General features: G+C 44.3%; 7 protein-coding genes across 16 annotated transcripts; 2 read left to right on the forward strand and 5 right to left on the reverse strand.

The window, feature by feature from the left end:
- Position 1: 1 nt before the first annotated feature.
- On the reverse strand, positions 2 to 3,222 carry LOC110188986 (putative peptidoglycan muropeptide transporter SLC46). Its single transcript, XM_020958935.2, has 9 exons — positions 2,656 to 3,222; positions 2,486 to 2,598; positions 1,667 to 1,817; positions 1,420 to 1,603; positions 1,175 to 1,361; positions 972 to 1,107; positions 583 to 909; positions 355 to 511; positions 2 to 289 (listed from the first exon to the last, which is right to left on the reverse strand). The coding sequence occupies exons 1-9, from the start codon at positions 2,852 to 2,854 to the stop codon at positions 226 to 228; spliced, it is 1,518 nt and encodes a 505-aa protein (XP_020814594.1). The 5' UTR covers positions 2,855 to 3,222; the 3' UTR covers positions 2 to 225.
- shrb (charged multivesicular body protein shrub) lies at positions 2,730 to 6,388 on the forward strand. Its single transcript, XM_020958921.2, has 4 exons — positions 2,730 to 4,866; positions 5,268 to 5,445; positions 5,513 to 5,799; positions 5,859 to 6,388. The coding sequence occupies exons 1-4, from the start codon at positions 4,689 to 4,691 to the stop codon at positions 5,897 to 5,899; spliced, it is 684 nt and encodes a 227-aa protein (XP_020814580.2). The 5' UTR covers positions 2,730 to 4,688; the 3' UTR covers positions 5,900 to 6,388.
- Prp38 (pre-mRNA processing factor 38) lies at positions 3,269 to 4,340 on the reverse strand. Its single transcript, XM_020958919.2, has one exon. The coding sequence runs from the start codon at positions 4,338 to 4,340 to the stop codon at positions 3,318 to 3,320; it is 1,023 nt and encodes a 340-aa protein (XP_020814578.2). The 3' UTR covers positions 3,269 to 3,317.
- Positions 6,389 to 6,612: 224 nt separating the features above from the next.
- On the reverse strand, positions 6,613 to 6,885 carry LOC110188975 (uncharacterized). Its single transcript, XM_020958923.2, has one exon. It carries the CDS (start codon positions 6,883 to 6,885, stop codon positions 6,748 to 6,750), a length of 138 nt encoding a protein of 45 aa, XP_020814582.2. The 3' UTR covers positions 6,613 to 6,747.
- On the reverse strand, positions 6,613 to 11,169 carry LOC110188974 (uncharacterized). 4 transcript variants are annotated; one of them, XM_086828150.1, is made up of 3 exons: positions 10,485 to 11,169; positions 8,411 to 8,752; positions 6,613 to 7,192 (listed from the first exon to the last, which is right to left on the reverse strand). In XM_086828150.1, the coding sequence occupies exons 2-3, from the start codon at positions 8,644 to 8,646 to the stop codon at positions 7,180 to 7,182; spliced, it is 249 nt and encodes an 82-aa protein (XP_086684276.1). In that variant the 5' UTR covers positions 8,647 to 8,752; positions 10,485 to 11,169; the 3' UTR covers positions 6,613 to 7,179. The 4 variants fall into 4 exon arrangements, with proteins under 4 accessions (XP_086684276.1, XP_020814581.1, XP_086684277.1 ...); XM_020958922.2 differs by lacking the exon at positions 10,485 to 11,169 and adding an exon at positions 9,421 to 9,602; XM_086828151.1 differs by lacking the exon at positions 10,485 to 11,169 and adding an exon at positions 8,941 to 9,147.
- alc (5'-AMP-activated protein kinase subunit beta-1) lies at positions 10,702 to 13,372 on the forward strand. Its single transcript, XM_020958917.2, has 3 exons — positions 10,702 to 11,839; positions 12,718 to 12,948; positions 13,008 to 13,372. Exons 1-3 carry the CDS (start codon positions 11,183 to 11,185, stop codon positions 13,152 to 13,154), a joined length of 1,035 nt encoding a protein of 344 aa, XP_020814576.1. The 5' UTR covers positions 10,702 to 11,182; the 3' UTR covers positions 13,155 to 13,372.
- Hydr1 (abhydrolase domain containing Hydr1) lies at positions 13,297 to 16,421 on the reverse strand. 7 transcript variants are annotated; one of them, XM_086828144.1, is made up of 4 exons: positions 16,118 to 16,421; positions 15,421 to 16,044; positions 14,958 to 15,135; positions 13,297 to 14,883 (listed from the first exon to the last, which is right to left on the reverse strand). In XM_086828144.1, exons 2-4 carry the CDS (start codon positions 15,591 to 15,593, stop codon positions 13,654 to 13,656), a joined length of 1,581 nt encoding a protein of 526 aa, XP_086684270.1. In that variant the 5' UTR covers positions 15,594 to 16,044; positions 16,118 to 16,421; the 3' UTR covers positions 13,297 to 13,653. The 7 variants fall into 7 exon arrangements, with proteins under 7 accessions (XP_086684270.1, XP_020814573.1, XP_086684271.1 ...); XM_020958914.2 differs by having other exon boundaries at positions 15,421 to 15,784; positions 16,118 to 16,396; XM_086828145.1 differs by having other exon boundaries at positions 15,421 to 16,033; positions 16,118 to 16,396.
- Between the last annotated feature and the right edge of the window lie 1,823 nt (positions 16,422 to 18,244).

Below are 18,244 nucleotides of genomic sequence, written 5' to 3' on the forward strand. Positions count from 1 at the left end.
ATTTGGCGTCGTTATAGTTTATTGTCACACTCCTGCAAACAGACGATTTATATTTTCTAACTTTACCATGCTTGCACATGCAAAACACAGATAAAAATCATTGTACATTATACATTATACATTAATACTTGCACAAAAACGAGGGGTTCATATACAAAAATAGTTCTGCACGTGCAGAAGGGAATTCAATCTATGAGATACATTCAGCTAAGGTAGTCATTCAGGTTAACTGCCAATGGCCTGATAAGTGCTGCTGCTGCCCATCGATTTCTGGATGCCGAAAATCACGCTGCAATTATAATTAATTGTAATTAATGAAAGATAAGCTTACAAACCCTTGAAGCAGAAACCTACGCAATCAGAATATAGCAAACAAAGTAGAGACCGGCACTGATGAAATTGAAAGCTCCGGGATAAGACTCCACGGTGGCCTTGTAGACGGTTGTGTAGAGGGGAGCCGCTCCCAGCGGCGACACTGATTCCATCGATGTGGTTAGAGCAAATATCTTGCCTAGAAATGAACCCACAACATGGTGTTTTGAGTTAATCGTGCAAATCCCACACGCTTTGCTAATTACTTACCAACTTCCGTGCTGGGCGCCACGTGGGAGAGAATTGCACGACACATGGGTCCCATGACACCGCGCATCATGCCCAGCGTCATGCCCAAGTACATCTCCTGCCAGTAGACGGCCGTGGCTCGCACCGTGCTCTCCAGAACACAACAGGCGAGGGATAGCATTGCCATGGTAACGATGGATAGTTTCAGCACACGGCGCAGCACCACCATACCGACTATGCTGCCCACGATTTGAATCACGATGCGGGCGGCGTTAAACAGGCTGTAGTCCTTAATGGTCCAATTAAACTTCTCCTGCATAAACATATAATTTACAGTACCCTCGCCCTCTGAAATCCAAAATTAAATTATGTATAACTTGTTTTAACAATTATTAAGCTCAGAAACTTACCCATATCGAAAATGGCTATGGTCAGGGCAACCATAGTCAGCCAAATAATGGCACGATCATAGTTGGGCCTCCTTTGGAAACAGGTGCGAACCAGATCCTTGACCAAGTCGAAACGGAAGAACTCTCGTAATCGTGACTATGAAAAAATTAAAATATAAATAATTGATAATAATATTGTTTTGTTGTCCAACAAAAAAACATACTCCTGTGTGTATATCTGCAGGATTCAAGCTCTCAGGCACAAAGCAGAAGACAAACATCAAGGCTAGCGTCATTAGGAAGCCCGCTATGGCAAAGAGAGTCAAAGCATTCGTGGCGGCATAAATATAACCACTGGCCACATTGCCTACCATCATGCCAGTACAGAGGGAAGCCTCATTGAGTACCATTCTGAAGTTAAAGCATACATATAAGAATTTGTTTTGATCCTACTTGACTCTGCCCTCACCTCAAAGCTCTTTTCCGTTCCTTGGCCACATCCGAAATGTAGCAGTAGATTCCCGTGATTAAGGCACAAGTTCCGCCGCTTAGAACTGAAGGCACTGAGGAAAGAAGGAACCACCACGGGCTGATATTTGTGGACATGGTTATTCTTGTAATAACTATCAGTATTATGGCACCAGTGAGGTAACCTGTATAGAACATATAGGAGGGATTATAATAAAAAGTAATTATGAAATAGAGTTTTTACGAACCAGTGAACGTCGTTAAAAGGATGGGACGCCTGCCAAACTTGTCTGACCAGGGACCCAGAAATAGACTCGCAAAGGCTGGTATTATGCTCTCCAACAAGGAGGTTGTCATCATAATGTTGGCCGAATAGGTTTGTACTACGATTTCGATTTTCTGAAAAGTAAAAAAGTTTAGAAATGCCTTAAGTAGAAGCTGTATGTTTCGAATGGTTCATAGCCATATAAATAAAGTTATATCTATAATTACAATTTAACGCCTTTTCTGAAGTTCGATATTACCCCGCAAGTTAGTCATAAAAGGTTTTTGTCTACTGCTGTTTTGCTTGCTCAGCAGATAAGCCCTGGCAAAAGCTTATCGCTAAGTTTGAAACAATGAAACAATAAGTAGTTCAATAATACATTGATCTGATTTGCTTGATGGATTGCTTTGTCTCCGACGATTATGTGGGTCACTTCTAAAGAGAATAATGTGTACTTATATTAATCTCTGTGTGTCATATATGTAGATATATATGCTAGTAAAACTTAACTAGAAATATGCTCCTTACTAACTTACATAAAATATAAATATGAATAACAAAAATTTTATGAAGAAAACACTTTAAATTAAACGAATAAAATTCTACAGAATATAAATGTGATAAAAAAAAGGGTTAATTCCACTGCAAAAGTACTCTGCCAGACCGAAACGCCCCGCAAAGTAACAAAAACAATTCCGACACAGATAAAAACCTTTCAAGCTTAATATCATTCATACAACTATATTATATATGTATATACTATATAGTACTTATTTGACCGTAGTTAGTTGGCTTTACTTACTTTATCCGCCTCCGATCCGCGATCGATGCCCAGCAACGGCTCGCATTCTGTGGCATTGAATTTCATAATGGTGACGCAGGTCTGGTAGAGGATCTGATTCTGATAAACCGCCCCTGAAAATATCCAAATTGGGTCATGATGAAGCCACCGAATTTCGAATCTCTCATTACCAATTAAATATCTAGCGAAGAATATAAGGAAAACTGCGGGTTCCAGGATGAACCAGCGATAGCTGTTGAGGTCATGCGGGGCAGGAGGCGGGGTTAGGTCCACATTGCTCACCGGCAACGAGGTGGCATCCAGAATGCGTGGCGCCGCATCTTCGCCAGCTTCCTCCTCCACCAGGGCTTCCGTATCGTTGCGAGGCATAATTTTCCACCCGTCACCCGTTCGTTTCTTAGTCTGCCGGCAATATCTCTCAGAAATTGGCAGTCGGAATGACGACTACCGCAGATAATGGAATTAGCAATTCATTCGCCAGAATGCAGCGCAGTTTCCGTTGACTTCCAAGCGCGACGAAGTGGATTGAGATACTGCGAGACTCCACCAGCTGCTGCTTGTTGGCAATGTCCGAGTTTTATCGTTGTAGGCGTAAATACTCAGTTGTTGGAACGCCAAACTAAATGCGAATGAACACAGCAGGGTTAATTTACGAGAGATAAAGTAAATTGTTTTTAATAATAAACTTTCTAAAACAATAGCAACAGAAGCAACAGCTGACCCGTGTTTACCACTGATTGTTGGGCGGTGCTGCCAACTTGGTGGAAATGAAAATACCAACGGTTTTTATTTATTTATTTTTTTTATTACAATTTAAATTACAATTATTTACTCAGTAGCGACGCCGATCGCGATCTCCTCGCGAATCTCTATCCCGCTGGTCGTGTCGGCCACCGCGGTCGCGTTCCCGCTCCCGTTCCCGATCGCGCTCCCGCCGATCCCTCTCGCTGTACCTGTCACGGTCTCGCATCCTGTCCCGATCCTGACGCTCTCGGTCCCGATCTCGATCCTGGCGTCCACTAGTTGTCTGCCGCCTGTCGTAGTCATCGTTCTGAGTGTCCCGATGGCGGACGCGATTCCGCTGACGATCGTACTCCTCGAGTTCATCGTAGTAGTCCCGGGAGCGGGGGTTGTTTCCTTGGCCAGTTCTCCTGTCACGGTCCCGGCTGCGTGACCTAGAATTGGAGCGTGCTCTACGTGGACGTCGCACAGCCGAGGACGAGTTCTCTTTCGGCCTATTTGAGTCTCGTTCATCCGCCGCCTTCTCCTCGTCGCTGGGCAGCTCATCGTCCAGATCTTCGTCCAGCACAGACACCTTAGGCTCGATCTCGTTGTTTTCCTCCAGAATCGAGCGCTTTTGGATGCGCGGCAGAATGATGTCGCAGACTCGATCGTTGCGCAGCAGCTCGTCAATGTACTCGTCCATGTAGACGATCTCAAACTGGCCAGCTCGATTCTGGCGTCGCAGCTTCCGATTGTCGATGTAAAGCGGTTCCAGATACTTATAACAGTCGAGAGCAGCTCCTGTGAGGCGGAGATAGAAGGCTCCTAGCGCTCTCACGTACTTAAACTCTTCGTTCTTGATAAACTCCACCACAATGTCCTTCTCCGGCTGGATTTGCAGCATCTTCAGCGTGAGGCAAAGGAACTGGGTGGGCTTGATGTTGCCACCGTAGACGCCGCCAACAAACCGCAGTTCCATGGCCTTGTCCACCAGCAGTTCGGCCGTGAGAGCGAAGCACTGTTCCTTCCAGTATTTGGAGTCGTAGATGCGGGAGCGAATGATTTTCTCGATGAGGTACTGCGGATTTGTGCCGTGCACGTTTTTCGCCTCCTTCACCGTGCGATTGGCCATTTCGGACTAACTTTCTTTTGTTTCTTGTGTGCACGTTAAGATAGCCGCTACATCCGTAAGGGATGCGCGATTTAGTGATTATCCTGGCACAGAAATGCGAAAACTTCTCAGATAAATGCAATATTTACTTATTTTCGGCGTCCACGAGACAGAGTGACCAGCTGACCGGCTGTCAAACCCTGCGTGCAAAAAAATACTGAATATTCAAATGCGATAACACGATAACAGCACAGCTATCGGTATCGGGTGACGCATACGAACAAAACAGCTCGCAGACGCAATAAAAGAAAAATTTATATTATTGGCCACATCCATCTGATTAGGGAGTGAAAACGCAGACCAGCCAGGATGAGTTTCTTCGGGAAGATGTTCGGCGGCAAGAAGGAGGTGGCCCCCACCACCGGCGAGGCGATACAGAAGCTGCGCGAGACGGAGAACATGCTGATCAAGAAGCAGGAGTTCCTCGAGGCAAAGATCGAGGACGAGCTGAACATAGCTCGCAAGAATGCGTCCAAAAACAAAAGAGGTATGAACGTGTGTGTGTGTTTCCTGCAGAGTCCGCAGGAGCTCCAGTCCTGGACCGAGGTGCATGGTCTATAAAAAATATGACTCATTGTTGCTTTGTTTTTGTTGCGGCTGGTGAGGCCTTCCCACTTAATCAGCCTTTGCCCGTCGTCACCATAATAGAAAACTGAATAAAACAATTGTATTTCTTCGCCCTTCTCACCCGCATACCATTTGATGCCTGGACTTGTACGCAAACGCTAAGAACGTAATATAAACATTCCTTTTGATATCAAAACAAACATTCGCCTTGCCGTAGAGTAATTCGAATCCACGCATTGCAAAATTCGCCATCACCATATAGAAAAGCAAGCTCTTATGTCGTTGATAGCTCACTAATCCGCCACCTTGGCACTTTTTCAGTGGCCCTACAAGCGCTCAAAAAGAAGAAGCGCCTAGAGAAGCAGCTACAGCAGATCGATGGCACCCTGTCCACCATTGAGATGCAGCGCGAGGCCCTGGAGAGCGCCAACACGAACACTGCCGTCTTGACTAACATGAAGAGTGCCGCCGAAGCCCTCAAGCATGCCCACCAGAACATGTGAGACACCCAGCAGCCGGCAAGAACTGATCCCCGAATTTAATCCAACTTGTTTGCTTATTTACAGGGATGTGGACAAGGTGCACGACATGATGGACGATATTGCCGAGCAGCAGGACGTCGCCCGTGAGATATCCGATGCCATTTCCAACCCGGTGGCATTTGGGGCCGACCTCGATGACGAGGACCTCGAGCGGGAACTCGATGAACTCGAGCAGGAGAACTTTGATAAGGAAATCATTGGTATTCCTGAGCCGACGCCCACATTGCCAGAAGCGCCCACAGAAGATTTGCCAGAGAAGGCCAAGGAGAAGAAGAAGGCGGCGCCCGCCACGACGACTGTAGCTGATGATGGTGAGTTATATTTAAATAACGGCTTGTAGTTTTCTATAATAATATTCATTCCATTACAGATGATCCGGACATGAAGCAGTTGCTGTCCTGGTCCAACTAAATCGAAGCGCTATCGAAATCTCCGCACTGTCCTGCAGATTCCCCCCCTAAAACCCCAAACGTTTTTGTTTTAATTAAATAATCGCTAAAGTTAATTAAGCCAAAATTTTAGTTCGAAGCGAGAGAAGGAGAGATCAACAAGGCAACAATTCCTTTGGCAATCTATCAAACGATACATCAACTAGGAATGTGATTTAACGAATAAACGAAAGAAGCATATAGTCAGTCCACGCTTTATCCGCAACCGTAAACAAACCAGTTAAAATACAGTGGAATACTTTGATATTGTTTATTGCATTATTTGGCCAATTTTATTATTTTGTTTCTCTCAACATCGGTTTGGTTGGCAGTCAACTAATTGTAGATCCAATATTCCAACCAAATTTATACTTTTCAAAGAAAGCATCGCAATATGGTATTGTGGCACTCATTATTCCGAAGTTTTAGCTTTGTAATGAAATGTTTCACATAAATAAAATTAAGAAATACATTTGATTGTAATTAATTCAAAACAAAACATAGGCGGGCACTGAATGTAGATTTCGGAGCCGCACCAATAAAATCGTGAACCGGACAGAATATGTTAGCCAAGTATAATAAGTTTAGTTTGTCCGCAACATTTAAGTTTTGTAAATAACTGAAAATGATTTAATTTCGAATTCTTACCTCTCCATAAGAGTTCCCACTCCCATTAAATAAGTTACACACTCCGACTTTAATTTGAATGCATTTTTGAGAAGTTTCATTACAAATAGATCGATTGTACATCAATATCATGTCAACTATGGCTTGATTAATCTATGTACTACGGACTTGGCTAATTAGTGGTCAAGTTTGTATCGAGGGCACTCAGGTCTGCTGCCTCAGACTTTTAACATATCGCACCGGAACCTCGGGCAGGTAAACGCAGACAAAGAACATCAACGGTCCGAACAAAATCATGCAGATCAGCCAGTAGACCAAGCCCAGGATGGTTAGGCCGTCCATATAGGCGGGGGATGGGATCGATCGGACGATACGTATGGGATAGAGGTAAATGAATGTTTTGTGTAAAATTGTAATTAAATAACTAGTATCACTAAACACCGGACTCGGCCGCCAATGGAGATGAAGGTGCAACAAGGCAAAAGGCTATATTGTTGCAGCTAGCGCTCCGATGTTCCTAATAGGGTTACAGATATTTCTGCAGGTCACTTTAGATATATATGGATCACGACAACGACGAAATGGCTATGCTGGCGGCGTACACTGCTGCTCAGATCCACACTCGTCTGGTAATCTTCAAGCGCGCCACCTGTAACAAAGCGAAAACAGAGAAGTTATTGCATCAGTTGTGGTTCGGATTATTATTAACAGGTCCGCGGATCTTACAGCGTGCTGGATGTTGGAGAGCCCAATGGTTACTGCCCCAGCTGCTCCGCTGAATCACGCACTTTATATGACCGGCCAAGGCCCACGCCCCAAGCCCAGCTGTGTTATTTTCGGGGCTATCCCCGGCCACTCACATTCTAAATACGGGACTTTTTAAGCTGATCGCAGCGGCTGTTAATTCGCAACTGAACCCCCGCCGACTGGTTATGCAGTTCCAGTCCAGATCCCCTCGCATATCCCACTATATCGCGATCTCGCTCAGAACTTTGAGCCACAAAGTAAAGCTCAGCACTCAAAACTCGGCCGTTCAAGGTGAGCACTCGAATCTATGACCGCACAAACTGGTTTGGTTTACCAGCCGCCTCTAGAGAACGTTCAGTTACGGTCTCTTGGCACTTAATTAATCACTTGGATCGGTCTTAACCCCTGGGTGTAATCGACGACCATTGCAGCAGCCATTGAACGTTTATCGCAGGTCCAAAATTACAGCAGCTTACGAATCGATCTGGGTAATTATAGGCACTTCATGTGCAACGACTGATAAGGCACGGTCAGATAATCGAATATATTTCGTAGAAGCAAGTAAACACCATAATAAAATCCAGAAACAAGTTCAGGAAATAAAAAAGGCCATTAAAAGAAATGCCTCGGGTTATATTCAAAGTATGATAAAGAAGGGGAATGGGAAAAACAAAGATACTTATCAATATATTTATGCTTTAATAAAACTATCTTGTTTTGGACTGTTTGTAATTGAAGGAAGGTTCGTTGATCTATCTGTTTAACTATCTTATCTGGTACTCACTTATACTTAGAGAAAGCTTTAGCGGAAGTAATAGTCTTTAAGGTCCTAAGAGAAGTTTTCCAAGTGATCATGCTATTATTAACTTTAAAATGGAATACCGGCACATAGAAACCCAGGAAAAAGTAAAAAAAAAAGGAACTGAAGATAATGAAAACTATGCCGTAGGTGTATTTGTATATACATACATATGCTTCCCATCGGAAAATGGAAGATACATACAAGGTCTAGAAGGCAAACAAAATGGACCCTATCTTATCTTCTCTACCCTTAGGATACATATGTACATTGTTTCCTCTCCAAAAAGAACTATTATTTCTAGAAGAAACTGAAACTTACATGATGTAAAAGTAGTTATCACTGTCCTTGCGCTTCACATCGCAGGGATTTCCGCTCTTGCTGGCCCCAGGGTTGGATCCGGAACCGGGTTCCGGGTCTGTTTGCTGGGAGCTGGTGCTCCAGCTGCGTCCCCAGCGGCTGCTGGCGGCATTCCCAGCCACACTAGACTGACGGCTGCTGTTGGTCAGGTTTCCATCTTTGGTGGAGCTGGCGAAGAAAGACTTGACGCTATCCATGGTTGAAGCGACCCTCGCTGTGGATCTCGTTCCGATTGGCGATTGATGATGCGTGTGTGTGTGTATATGTGTCGAGCCTCCGAAGAAACGCCCGAAATTGATAAAGCTAAAAATACATATAATATACATATAATTTATTTATTTTGACTGAAATCTTGTTTTTTGGTGGGCCCGTTGTTGTTTCCAAGTGGGGGCTGGGTTTCTTTCTTTTTTCGGCTGTTGTCGTACGATCTAAATTGAATTAATTTAAGGTGCAGTTTTTGAAAACAAGTCGAGTGTATTGATAAGGTATACATTTATTATTATTATTATCGTATCTCTGCGCTCCAGGTGGGGTGGCCATCTTGGGGATTTCTGTTTGCCTTAACCGATTGGGAGTGTGGTCTTTGTTTCGTTCCAGGGAGAGTATGGAATTTTAGATAATGTATATGTGCTTAGGCTGATCAAACAGTCTTCGATATAATTATTGCAAGTAGGTGGCAAGTGCGTCGTAGTTTCCAGCTAAATATATAGGTGTTGCCGCATACATATTATCAATTAGCAGTTCATTATAGTTCACTGGCTGAGCTGATAATCAAGTCACAAAATCGAAGGAACACGCTTCGCCCACGGGAGCCATGGGAACTAAGCGTTTTTTGCGTTTTCGGTTAGGTTTAAGTTAGTCGGGCGGAGGGAGGCCTTGGAGTACTCGGTATTGATAAGGGAGTTAAAAAAAAAAAAAAACAAGTATGATATAGACGACTTGACCTCGCCAGCAAACCAGCAAACACTGACCTGCCTCAAATGCTTGCCACTCGGTGGAGACTTGTGACGCGACTCTGGGCTCCGCTTCCAATTGATTTGACACAATTTCCCCGGCTTCTTTCAGTGCACTCCCTCAGAAACAGCAACAGCAACACGATCACTTCACGGAGAGCGGAGAACCGTTCGTTTTGCACAATGTCTGCGATCGCACTGAAAACGAAACAAGGCACGGCAGCCCACAACGGCATCGGCTTCGAGTGATTTTAGTTTTAATCAATTTTAAATGCGAAGGCGTCGTGAGCTGCAATGGTGTGCGTGTCTACCACGCAGGCACCCATACAATCAGCACGCATACATGGAAAAAAAATAAGACTTGCAAATTAAGTTGAAATATTTTGTTGCAAATTTTACAAACTTTTCAAGTAGCTTGTTAAATGTAATCAATTCTTTAAATCACCATGTTAATGTTTAAATCATAACTTTCACAATTTTTTTGAAGTGTACTCGCACACATTCGTATTTTCCACGAGTTGTTTTTTGTTTGTGTTGGCGTTGTCGTCGTCTGGAAAGCGTCTGGTTCGCTGGTGTTGGTATCTGGTTTTCCCAGGCGGTTTTTCTAGTTTGTTTTGATCCTCCCTTCTTTTACACATTATTTTTGGCTGCATTTGTTTTGGCCATCAAATCCCTGCCTCTACCTGTTTCATCACCGAACAGCAGCAGGCCTTGCCAACAAACTTCCGCCCTTGCTCTCTGTTTTGCTTTATTTGCTCTGTTTCACTTTACTTTGTCGCCCTCCCCTTTGCGTCGTTTTTCACTGCCCCCCAATCTTCGTTTTTTTGTTGTGCTCTGATGCACGTTGATTGCTGTGGACTTTGGACTCTCGTTTTTCCTCAGTTGTAACGCCTGGTTATACGCATTTACAAGAAAATATGCGACTTGGTGAATACCCTTTGCATTTAGTGTGGAAATGTGAATAAACCTTACGAAAAGGTCGAGCTTAGTCACTGGTAATATCAAATTAATCCGATAAACAGATAAATAATAAACAAAATGATTCATTGACCCAATTAAATTTATTTTAAGAACTGTCTTACCTGGCGACTGGGAATTCTTTTAAACCACAATCTTAGAATTTTATAAGATTAGATTTTGAAATCCACAATGATATTAATTTTGTTTCAACTTTCATGTTAATAAAGTAAAATATAATTTATTATTATTTTTTCTTTTTAACTTATTTTCATCGACTTTTTATGGATTATAAAAACCTGAATACTTTTAATTTGTAAATCTATTTTTTTCTCTTTAAAGCAGATACAGATAATGTAGAAATTTATTTTTAAAAAAACTGCCTAATCGAAATTCAAAACGAGTGGCAGTTCCAAAAGAGCTACCGTGCGACATATGGTGTACGTGCTGCCTTCCCTGTGAGTGGCAACTATCGCACACGGTTCGCCATTCAGGCCACAACGCCGACAGGCGAACTGTATATATGTAAATTGTTTATAATTAGCAATTTTTCTACGAAACAAACGATTAAATAATGCAGTATTCTGCCTATTAAATGCCAAATTTTGCAACCAGACTGCGCGCCGCGAAAGTGTCGAGACGTAGGACAACAAAAATCGCGACTAAAACGTGTGCCAAGACAACAAGGCAACCGAAACAAAACAGCAGGAAGAACACAGAGGAGAGAACGAACCCCAAAAGCACCCCAGTCCCCTTCCCCCTTCCATCGGGCCGTGACCTGCCAGCTAGCCAGCGAGAACGACAATAACTGCAAGTAAACATCATGGGCAATGCGGGCAGCTCCACCGTGCACATGCAGCGAGAGCGCCACAAGTCAACCGACCTCTCCACGCCGAGCTCTCCCGCACATTTCCGCGACTCGGTTGCAGTCGTCGGTGGAGGAGCGAGTGCGGGCGCAGGCAGTGGCGGGGGCCACGGCGGCGGGAGCAATGCTGGCGCAGCGGCTTTGAGCGGAGCCGGAGCGGGAGGCCAAGCTTTCTCGTTCGACAAAAAACATACGGCAGTCTTGAACGAGGGCTCGTCGCAAGAAGACGACGACCCGTACTACACGGGAGCGGGCACAGGCACGAGCGGCGGCACCAGGCGCACAGCTGATAGCGGTGGCGATTCAACAGCTGTTCTGCGCAGCGGAAGCGGAGAGCACTCCAGCATGGACAACGACGACGAACTGGCGGCAGCGGAAGCAGTAGGAATAGGGATTCCATCCCTGGACGATGAGGACCGTAAGACGGCACTGCCCACAGTGCTGCGATGGGATGGCGGTGGCAAGAACGTCACCATTTCGGGCACGTTCTCCAACTGGAAGCCCATAACGATGGTGCGCAGCCACGGCAACTTTGTGACCATCATCGATCTGCCGGAGGGCGACCATCAGTACAAGTTCTGCGTGGACGGCGAGTGGAAGCACGATCCCAAGCTGGTCAGTTGAGTGGAAAATCAATATGCCCCAATTCCCTTGGCCATTATGAAGCCTTTTTTAATTCGGGCGCCCCGAATGACGCAGTTACCGATTTTCGCTGGCGTTGTGTAATCGTCGTAAACAAAAACGAAGTCTCACAGTAATCAGCAGTGGATTTCAATTGGTTCAGAGATGCTCAGCTGGCTACAATCGAGGCAAAGGGTTATATTGTTATCATTCGAACGTGAAAAGTGAGATTAAAATTAGGCAAACAAAAGAAAATAGCTCAAAAGATAGATAAACTCAAGCAAGGAAAGGGAAAAACAAGTTGATAAGATGCAGATCTTCCTTTTATATATTTAACTCGTCTGCCTATATACTGTTTATAAAGCGAAAGAACGTGTAAATGAACGTCTTCAATTCCATTCAATTGCATTTCTTTTGTCCGAAATTATGCAAAACGCAAGCCTTATGCATGCCGAAGTCAGATATGTACATACATTCGTACATTTACTGGACGTGTTAAAAATAAGCTCTCTTGCAGCCCTTTCATCGAGTTGGGAAACATTCTCAGGAAAATGATTTCTAGAAATTTAACCCAAGATCCAAAGTAAATTCAAACCCTTATGACTGTTTTCACCACCAAAATAGATAAGCGAATAAACCAAACCCATCTAGTAACCCGAATGCCCTTCTATAAACAGAGCCGCCATCGAATTTTATGACTTTTATGGAACCCGACTCTCACATATAGCCCACAATTACGTATCGATTTCCCGTCCCTCAATAATTGCACGCAAAAATAGAGCTTATGAATTATTCCTGACGTCGCTCGCTCTGTGTACTATAATTACAGAAAATGGATTATCGCTCATTGCTGTTTGTTTTTGCAATTACAGAAAAGCGTGGATAACGACGAGGGACAAAAGAATAACCTAGTATCCGTGCGGGCTTCCGACTTTGAGGTGTTTCAGGCCCTGGCCAAGGATAGCGAGAACGTGACCAATTACGCGGAGAAGGAGTACTCGCAGGAGGTACCGCAGGTTAAGCCCTGGGAGAAGGTATCCGGACCACCGGTGTTGCCGCCACACCTGCTGCAGGTTATCCTCAACAAGGACACACCGCTTTCGGTGGGTTTTTTTTTTAACATTCCGCCTTAAAATCAAGTCTAATTCTGATTTATTACCAGTGCGAACCCACATTGCTGCCGGAACCCAACCATGTGATGCTAAACCACCTGTACGCGCTGTCCATCAAGGATGGCGTCATGGTGCTGAGTGCCACACATCGGTACCGCAAGAAGTATGTTACCACGCTGCTGTACAAGCCCATATAGGCTGTGCTCGCTGGCTGCTGGTATTTTAGCTGTAGGAACATGGTTATATCGTGGGTTGGAGCCTTCAAATCGATTCAGGGGTGTGAAAATATCCACGTTAATCGTCTCGCTTGTCAAATCTACTATATGTAACGAAGTGAAGTGTGTTTTATTATTCTCTCTTTATTAAGCGTTGTATTTTTATTAGTTATAAATATACGGAACTTGTAAAAATATAAGATTATTGCATTGTGTCATATATAGATTATTATATGTATTTGAATTTACCACTACGAATCGTAAAGCTGTCTCGCTATTTCAACTTGATATGTCACTAAAGTCACGTACTAAGATAATTTAAGCTTCTAAGCCCTGTTTCGCTGCCCTAGAGAGTACAACACTTTGATTTTGATCAGCGTTTCATTATATCACATGTGTTTCGCGGAATTCTATCGGAATACAGACGCGGATAACTATGTATTTTTGGTATAGACTAAGTGAAAATTTTATCGAAATTTCATTACATTAGCTTCACCTTGTGGTCTAGAGTGCCAGCGTCCAACTTTTTGGTTAGCAGCAAAGCCGGCGACGATGACGACGAAGAGGAGGCAGCCAGAGCCACCGTCTGCTTGGCCAAGAAGCGTTCGTGCATTTTGTTGGCTGTGTGCTGAAACTCACCATCCTCGTCGAACAAAGCCTTGGTGAAGTACTCCGTAAACAGTCGTCCCATGTACTGGTCTTTGGTGGAGGGCCACCAGCCCTCTAGGAAACCAATGTGGCCGCCCCGGGCCGTGATCACTATGGCAACATGGGTGCACTGATTAGCTGCCTTGATGGGAATGGCATCCAACGGCTGGAAAGGATCATCCGCAGCGCTCAGGCACAGCAGTGGTACTGAGATGTGGTCCAGCTTGTTGTGCAGCGTAGCGTCCGAGTAATAGTCATTGACGTGAGCATAGCCGAACTGCTTGGCAGTGAACAGCTCGTCGAATTCCTTAATGGTCTTGCAGCGCAATATACGCTGAATATCGATGTCAGAGTCCTGGTAGATCTCGCGGTATATATCCAGGTGGTTGCGCAAGGTGCGGCACAGACTCCCGGCCAGATGGCGGCCCAGCAGGCTGTTGATCACTGGCTTCTCGATGCTGGCACTGCCCTTGTGCACGTCCCACGGCACCGAGATGATCTTTGCCGCCGAGAGAATGTTCCTGGCCTCTTCGCTCTTACGAGCCAGGTAGTTTCCGAGAATCAGACCACCCATGGATATGCCCGTGGCACCCAGTTTGCAATGTGCCGGCAGAGTGCGACGCACATGCTGGATCACCTCGCACAGGTCCTCGCAGTTGGCGGCACAGTAGAGGCGTGGTGTCTTCAGCTCGATGCCTCCGAGACCGCGGTTATTGAACACCACCACCCGCATGCCCGCCTGCTGGGCGGCAAAGACCAGGCACTTTATGTACTCCGCCTGAGATTCACCGGTTAGGCCCGGCAGAATGAGGATGCAGGGCGCACGCTCATCGCAGCCCTCCTCCATCCAGTCCAGCGCCACCTCGCCACCATCCTTCAAGGGAAGGATCTCGCGGCGGTAGTTGACGCGCGGCAGACTCTTGGAGCGCAGCAGGCTCGCAAGGACAGTCTGGGCACGACTCTCTACGCACCAGAAGGTGGGCCAGTACTTGTTCTCCAGCGTCGGCACCTGGCGGATCAGATACTGCTTGAATGGCCCGTCCGAACAAGCGATAATCGGTCGCTGTAATGTAGAACGCAATTATAGCATTAGTCACGCGCCATCGGTGATGCAATCGCTCGCCTTTACACTCTCACCTTGACCACCTGGATTAGATAATAGACGACATAGGCCACCACCGCCATGCCCAAGACATGGAGGCGCGGCAAGTTGGACAGGTAAGCGTACATCGAGTAGAACATGGCGTCGTGCTCTGAGTGTAGAGATCGCACTGTTAATTTTGAATGGCTCTTCGCCCGGGTCCGGGTAAGCGAGCTGAAAGAGCCAGCAAGACGGCAACAAATGAAATGATTTACAACAACTTGTTAGTTAGTTTGTTATAACTGGCAGTATGAATGAAATCGGCGACGGGCGGGGCTATTTCGGGTTAATAAGTGCGAGTACAAGGTGGCTATCTAATCGCGGCGCGCTAATGTATGCACATGGACTCTGATTGAACGAGTGGTCGTCGCAGACAGCGCCCGAGTGGGTTCAGGCGTGATCGGTTACGGTTGGCGGGTACATAACAGTTAGACGGGACGACACTTATCGCTCACTCACAGAAGATCTTCACGGTGGGCTGCTTGTGGCAGCTTACATACGACGCCTCTTCCGGCAGAGAGGCAGCGAACATCGTGACCCAACGCCGTGACCGGGCTGAGGAGGAGGTCAGACAGGCTGCGGTAAATGGCCGTCTTGTGGACGGAACCGCGGACTAGAGCACCGCACAGCATGGCGGGAATTCTAAACTAAAACGATGACTAGTCGTCTAGTCTGTGTCTCTAATCACAAGTGATTGGGACCGCGGCGGTGCGGCAGATGGTGGTGGTGTACGGGCTAATGGTGCTACAATCAATGGGTTTCGTCCGGGGGTCTTTGCCAATTCTGCTGCCTGGCATAACGTTCCACAAATTTTGCCGCTTACCTTGAAAAGAGGGTGAAAATAAAAGAGTAAATAATAGAAATTCTGACACAGCGCCTGTGACCTGACCGGGCTTGTGTGTGACACAAATCGAAACTGAGCCTGCTGCCCATACAGATGCTATCTATATAGGTTTTGAGTTGACCCCGGGTCGAGGATTCCTCCTCCTCCTCCTCCTGCTCATCGTCGTCATCGCGTGTAGCACCGAGGCAGCAACAAAATCAATGGAGTGCGGGTGGGTGGTGGTGGTGGCTATTGATTTGCTTCGGCGGGTAATGCAGGTAATTATCGTGCCAACTATGACCGAATCGAAGCTACTATATATGCATCGCTTACTTTCTGAAATTCGTAGGCCAACTACACAGGAACTGTTCCGTTTCAGTTTTTTGTTTTCGGTTCACGCACTTATGTAACCTAATAAAAAATATTATGCATTTTTTTGGCGGCCACGGGGAAGGGAACCTTGTCGAAACGTCTTTGATGCAAATAAACACAAAAGCAGCTGTTGGGGGGAAGCACACTACCAAAAAAAACACAAGAAACCGTGGGACGCCAAATTAAAATTATACAGTGCAGCTGTAGTGTGACCAGGTAAATTTCCCGCTTATTTCGACCAATCGCATAGTTTCGGAAATGAAGCGAAGTTTGCGATGTCCTTCAAATTAGCGTCGAAATGGAACGATGGGAAAATTTAATTTTAAATTTATTCCGTCCGCAAGGCACTAATTCGACTAAAATAAAGTTTTTAAATGCTAAAAAATTAATTTACTATTGTTTTTTACAGTGTTTGAGAGTACTGACATTATGATATACTTAAAATAAAGTATTAAAATAAAGTGCAGCAATACCCGATAATCCGAAATGAAAGACATTTATTGTAGTTTTACCGTACCAAGTTTCAAATCACCAAACCTTCAGTTTTTGAGCAAATAGCATAACAGTGATCTAACCTCGGGGTCGGCTCCATACAATATAGGGCATCCAAAATTGTAAGGCTTATAACGTCGATAGGCTTACTAGGCGAGGATTAGTGAATATTTGGTGAAAATTTCAATTGTTTTTAACAGGTAGATTTTGAGAAAATCAAATAACAGTGGCTGGAGTATTTGCGCTGTTACCTAAGGCGCGAATTATGAAAATGGAACCAGATGGGAACCAGAGAGAACCACTCACTGAACCAGACCATGGAACCATGTTCAGAAAAATAATATATTAAATATTCTATGATTTCGAATTAAATCTCTATTAAATATAACCCACAAATTAATAGAAATTTGCGTTTTCTTTTTATCGATTTCTTTCACAAACACTTGCTTCATATCGAAAGGGGCGCCTCCCACACCCTATCGATGAATAGCCCGCCAGAAAATATTCCTACTGACCAATTAAACAATTGCATAAAATATGCATGCCTTATGAATGGAATTTACATTCCAAGCATTTTGGTAGATGTTTCATCAAAATCCGTTCAGCCGTTTAAGAGAAAATCCCACTTTTGCATTTATTTTCATAAATGTTCCTACGAAGAATAAATATATCTGGCAGCACTGCCTGCCTAAAATTAAGTCAATTTGATTTTAACTTTATTAAGAAAACTTATTCAAAATGAAGATCGTACCATTAACAGGATCGCAGTTCTGGACATTTTGATCTATGTTTCATCAAAATCCGTTCAGTCGTTAATGAGAAATCCCGACTTTTTCATTTATTGCCGTAAATGTACATATGTATGGATGTGTATATATTCGACAAAGAATATTAAATAAAAGAATGTGATTTAAACTTAATGGTAGGACATATGTATGCAAATTGAATAAACGGCACTGTAGTTCTGAACATTTTAATCCATTATACACTAGTGAGAGTATATAGAAGACTAACTGCAAATTTTCATTTAGATAGCTTTAAATATGAGGGTCTAGTTTGCTTATAATTGAAAAGACAGACAGATGGACATGGCTAGATAGATTCGGCTGTTGATGCTGATCAAGAATATATATACTTTATAGGGTCGGAAATAATTTATTCACTGCGTTGCAAATTTCTGACCTGAAATCATATTACAAAGCAAGGGCATTGAAGCACTAGATTTGAGAAGCCAATTTTCGAAATAACATTTAATAGTCTGCCCAATAAATGATTTCATTATTCTAAGCAATTTGGTAGGTGTTTCATCGAAATCCGTTCAGTCGTTTTGGAGAAATTAACATTTGAATTACTAATTTATATACTAAGGAGGCATGACTATGCACCCCTGGTACCCAACTGCAATAAATAAAAAGGCGGAATTTCTCATTAACGACTGAACGGATTTTGATGAAACATAGATCAAAATGTTCAGAACTGCGATGCCGTCTATAGGACAGTCTTCGTTTTGCATAAGTTTAACCATAAAGTTTAAATCAAGTTTTCTTGTTTTTAGGCAGGCAGGGCTGCGGGATGTACTTTTATTTCGCCGTTACA

Source organism: Drosophila serrata, unplaced genomic scaffold (assembly GCF_035046125.1).
Source record: "Drosophila serrata isolate PLE 108 unplaced genomic scaffold, ASM3504612v1 contig_184, whole genome shotgun sequence".
Classification (NCBI taxonomy): Eukaryota; Metazoa; Arthropoda; class Insecta; order Diptera; family Drosophilidae; genus Drosophila; species Drosophila serrata.

Bases quoted from the DNA above. Each gene is read 5' to 3' on its own strand.
- LOC110188986 (XM_020958935.2), bottom strand. From the start codon at position 2,854: ATGCCTCGCAACGATACGGAAGCCCTGGTGGAGGAGGAAGCTGGCGAA. The intron at 1,604-1,666 runs GTTCGTAAAAAC...TGTTCTATACAG, and splicing joins CCTTTTAACGACGTTCACTG to GTTACCTCACTGGTGCCATA. The intron at 1,362-1,419 runs GTGAGGGCAGAG...CTTTAACTTCAG, and splicing joins GAACGGAAAAGAGCTTTGAG to AATGGTACTCAATGAGGCTT.
- Prp38 (XM_020958919.2), bottom strand. From the start codon at position 4,340: ATGGCCAATCGCACGGTGAAGGAGGCGAAAAACGTGCACGGCACAAAT.
- shrb (XM_020958921.2), top strand. From the start codon at position 4,689: ATGAGTTTCTTCGGGAAGATGTTCGGCGGCAAGAAGGAGGTGGCCCCC. The intron at 4,867-5,267 runs GTATGAACGTGT...GCACTTTTTCAG, and splicing joins TGCGTCCAAAAACAAAAGAG to TGGCCCTACAAGCGCTCAAA. The intron at 5,446-5,512 runs GTGAGACACCCA...GCTTATTTACAG, and splicing joins AAGCATGCCCACCAGAACAT to GGATGTGGACAAGGTGCACG.
- LOC110188975 (XM_020958923.2), bottom strand. From the start codon at position 6,885: ATGGACGGCCTAACCATCCTGGGCTTGGTCTACTGGCTGATCTGCATG.
- LOC110188974 (XM_086828150.1), bottom strand. From the start codon at position 8,646: ATGGATAGCGTCAAGTCTTTCTTCGCCAGCTCCACCAAAGATGGAAAC.
- alc (XM_020958917.2), top strand. From the start codon at position 11,183: ATGGGCAATGCGGGCAGCTCCACCGTGCACATGCAGCGAGAGCGCCAC. The intron at 11,840-12,717 runs GTCAGTTGAGTG...TTGCAATTACAG, and splicing joins GGAAGCACGATCCCAAGCTG to AAAAGCGTGGATAACGACGA. The intron at 12,949-13,007 runs GTGGGTTTTTTT...ATTTATTACCAG, and splicing joins ACAAGGACACACCGCTTTCG to TGCGAACCCACATTGCTGCC.
- Hydr1 (XM_086828144.1), bottom strand. From the start codon at position 15,593: ATGCTGTGCGGTGCTCTAGTCCGCGGTTCCGTCCACAAGACGGCCATT. The intron at 15,136-15,420 runs GTGAGTGAGCGA...TGGCTCTTTCAG, and splicing joins GCCCACCGTGAAGATCTTCT to CTCGCTTACCCGGACCCGGG. The intron at 14,884-14,957 runs GTGAGAGTGTAA...TCTACATTACAG, and splicing joins ATCTAATCCAGGTGGTCAAG to CGACCGATTATCGCTTGTTC.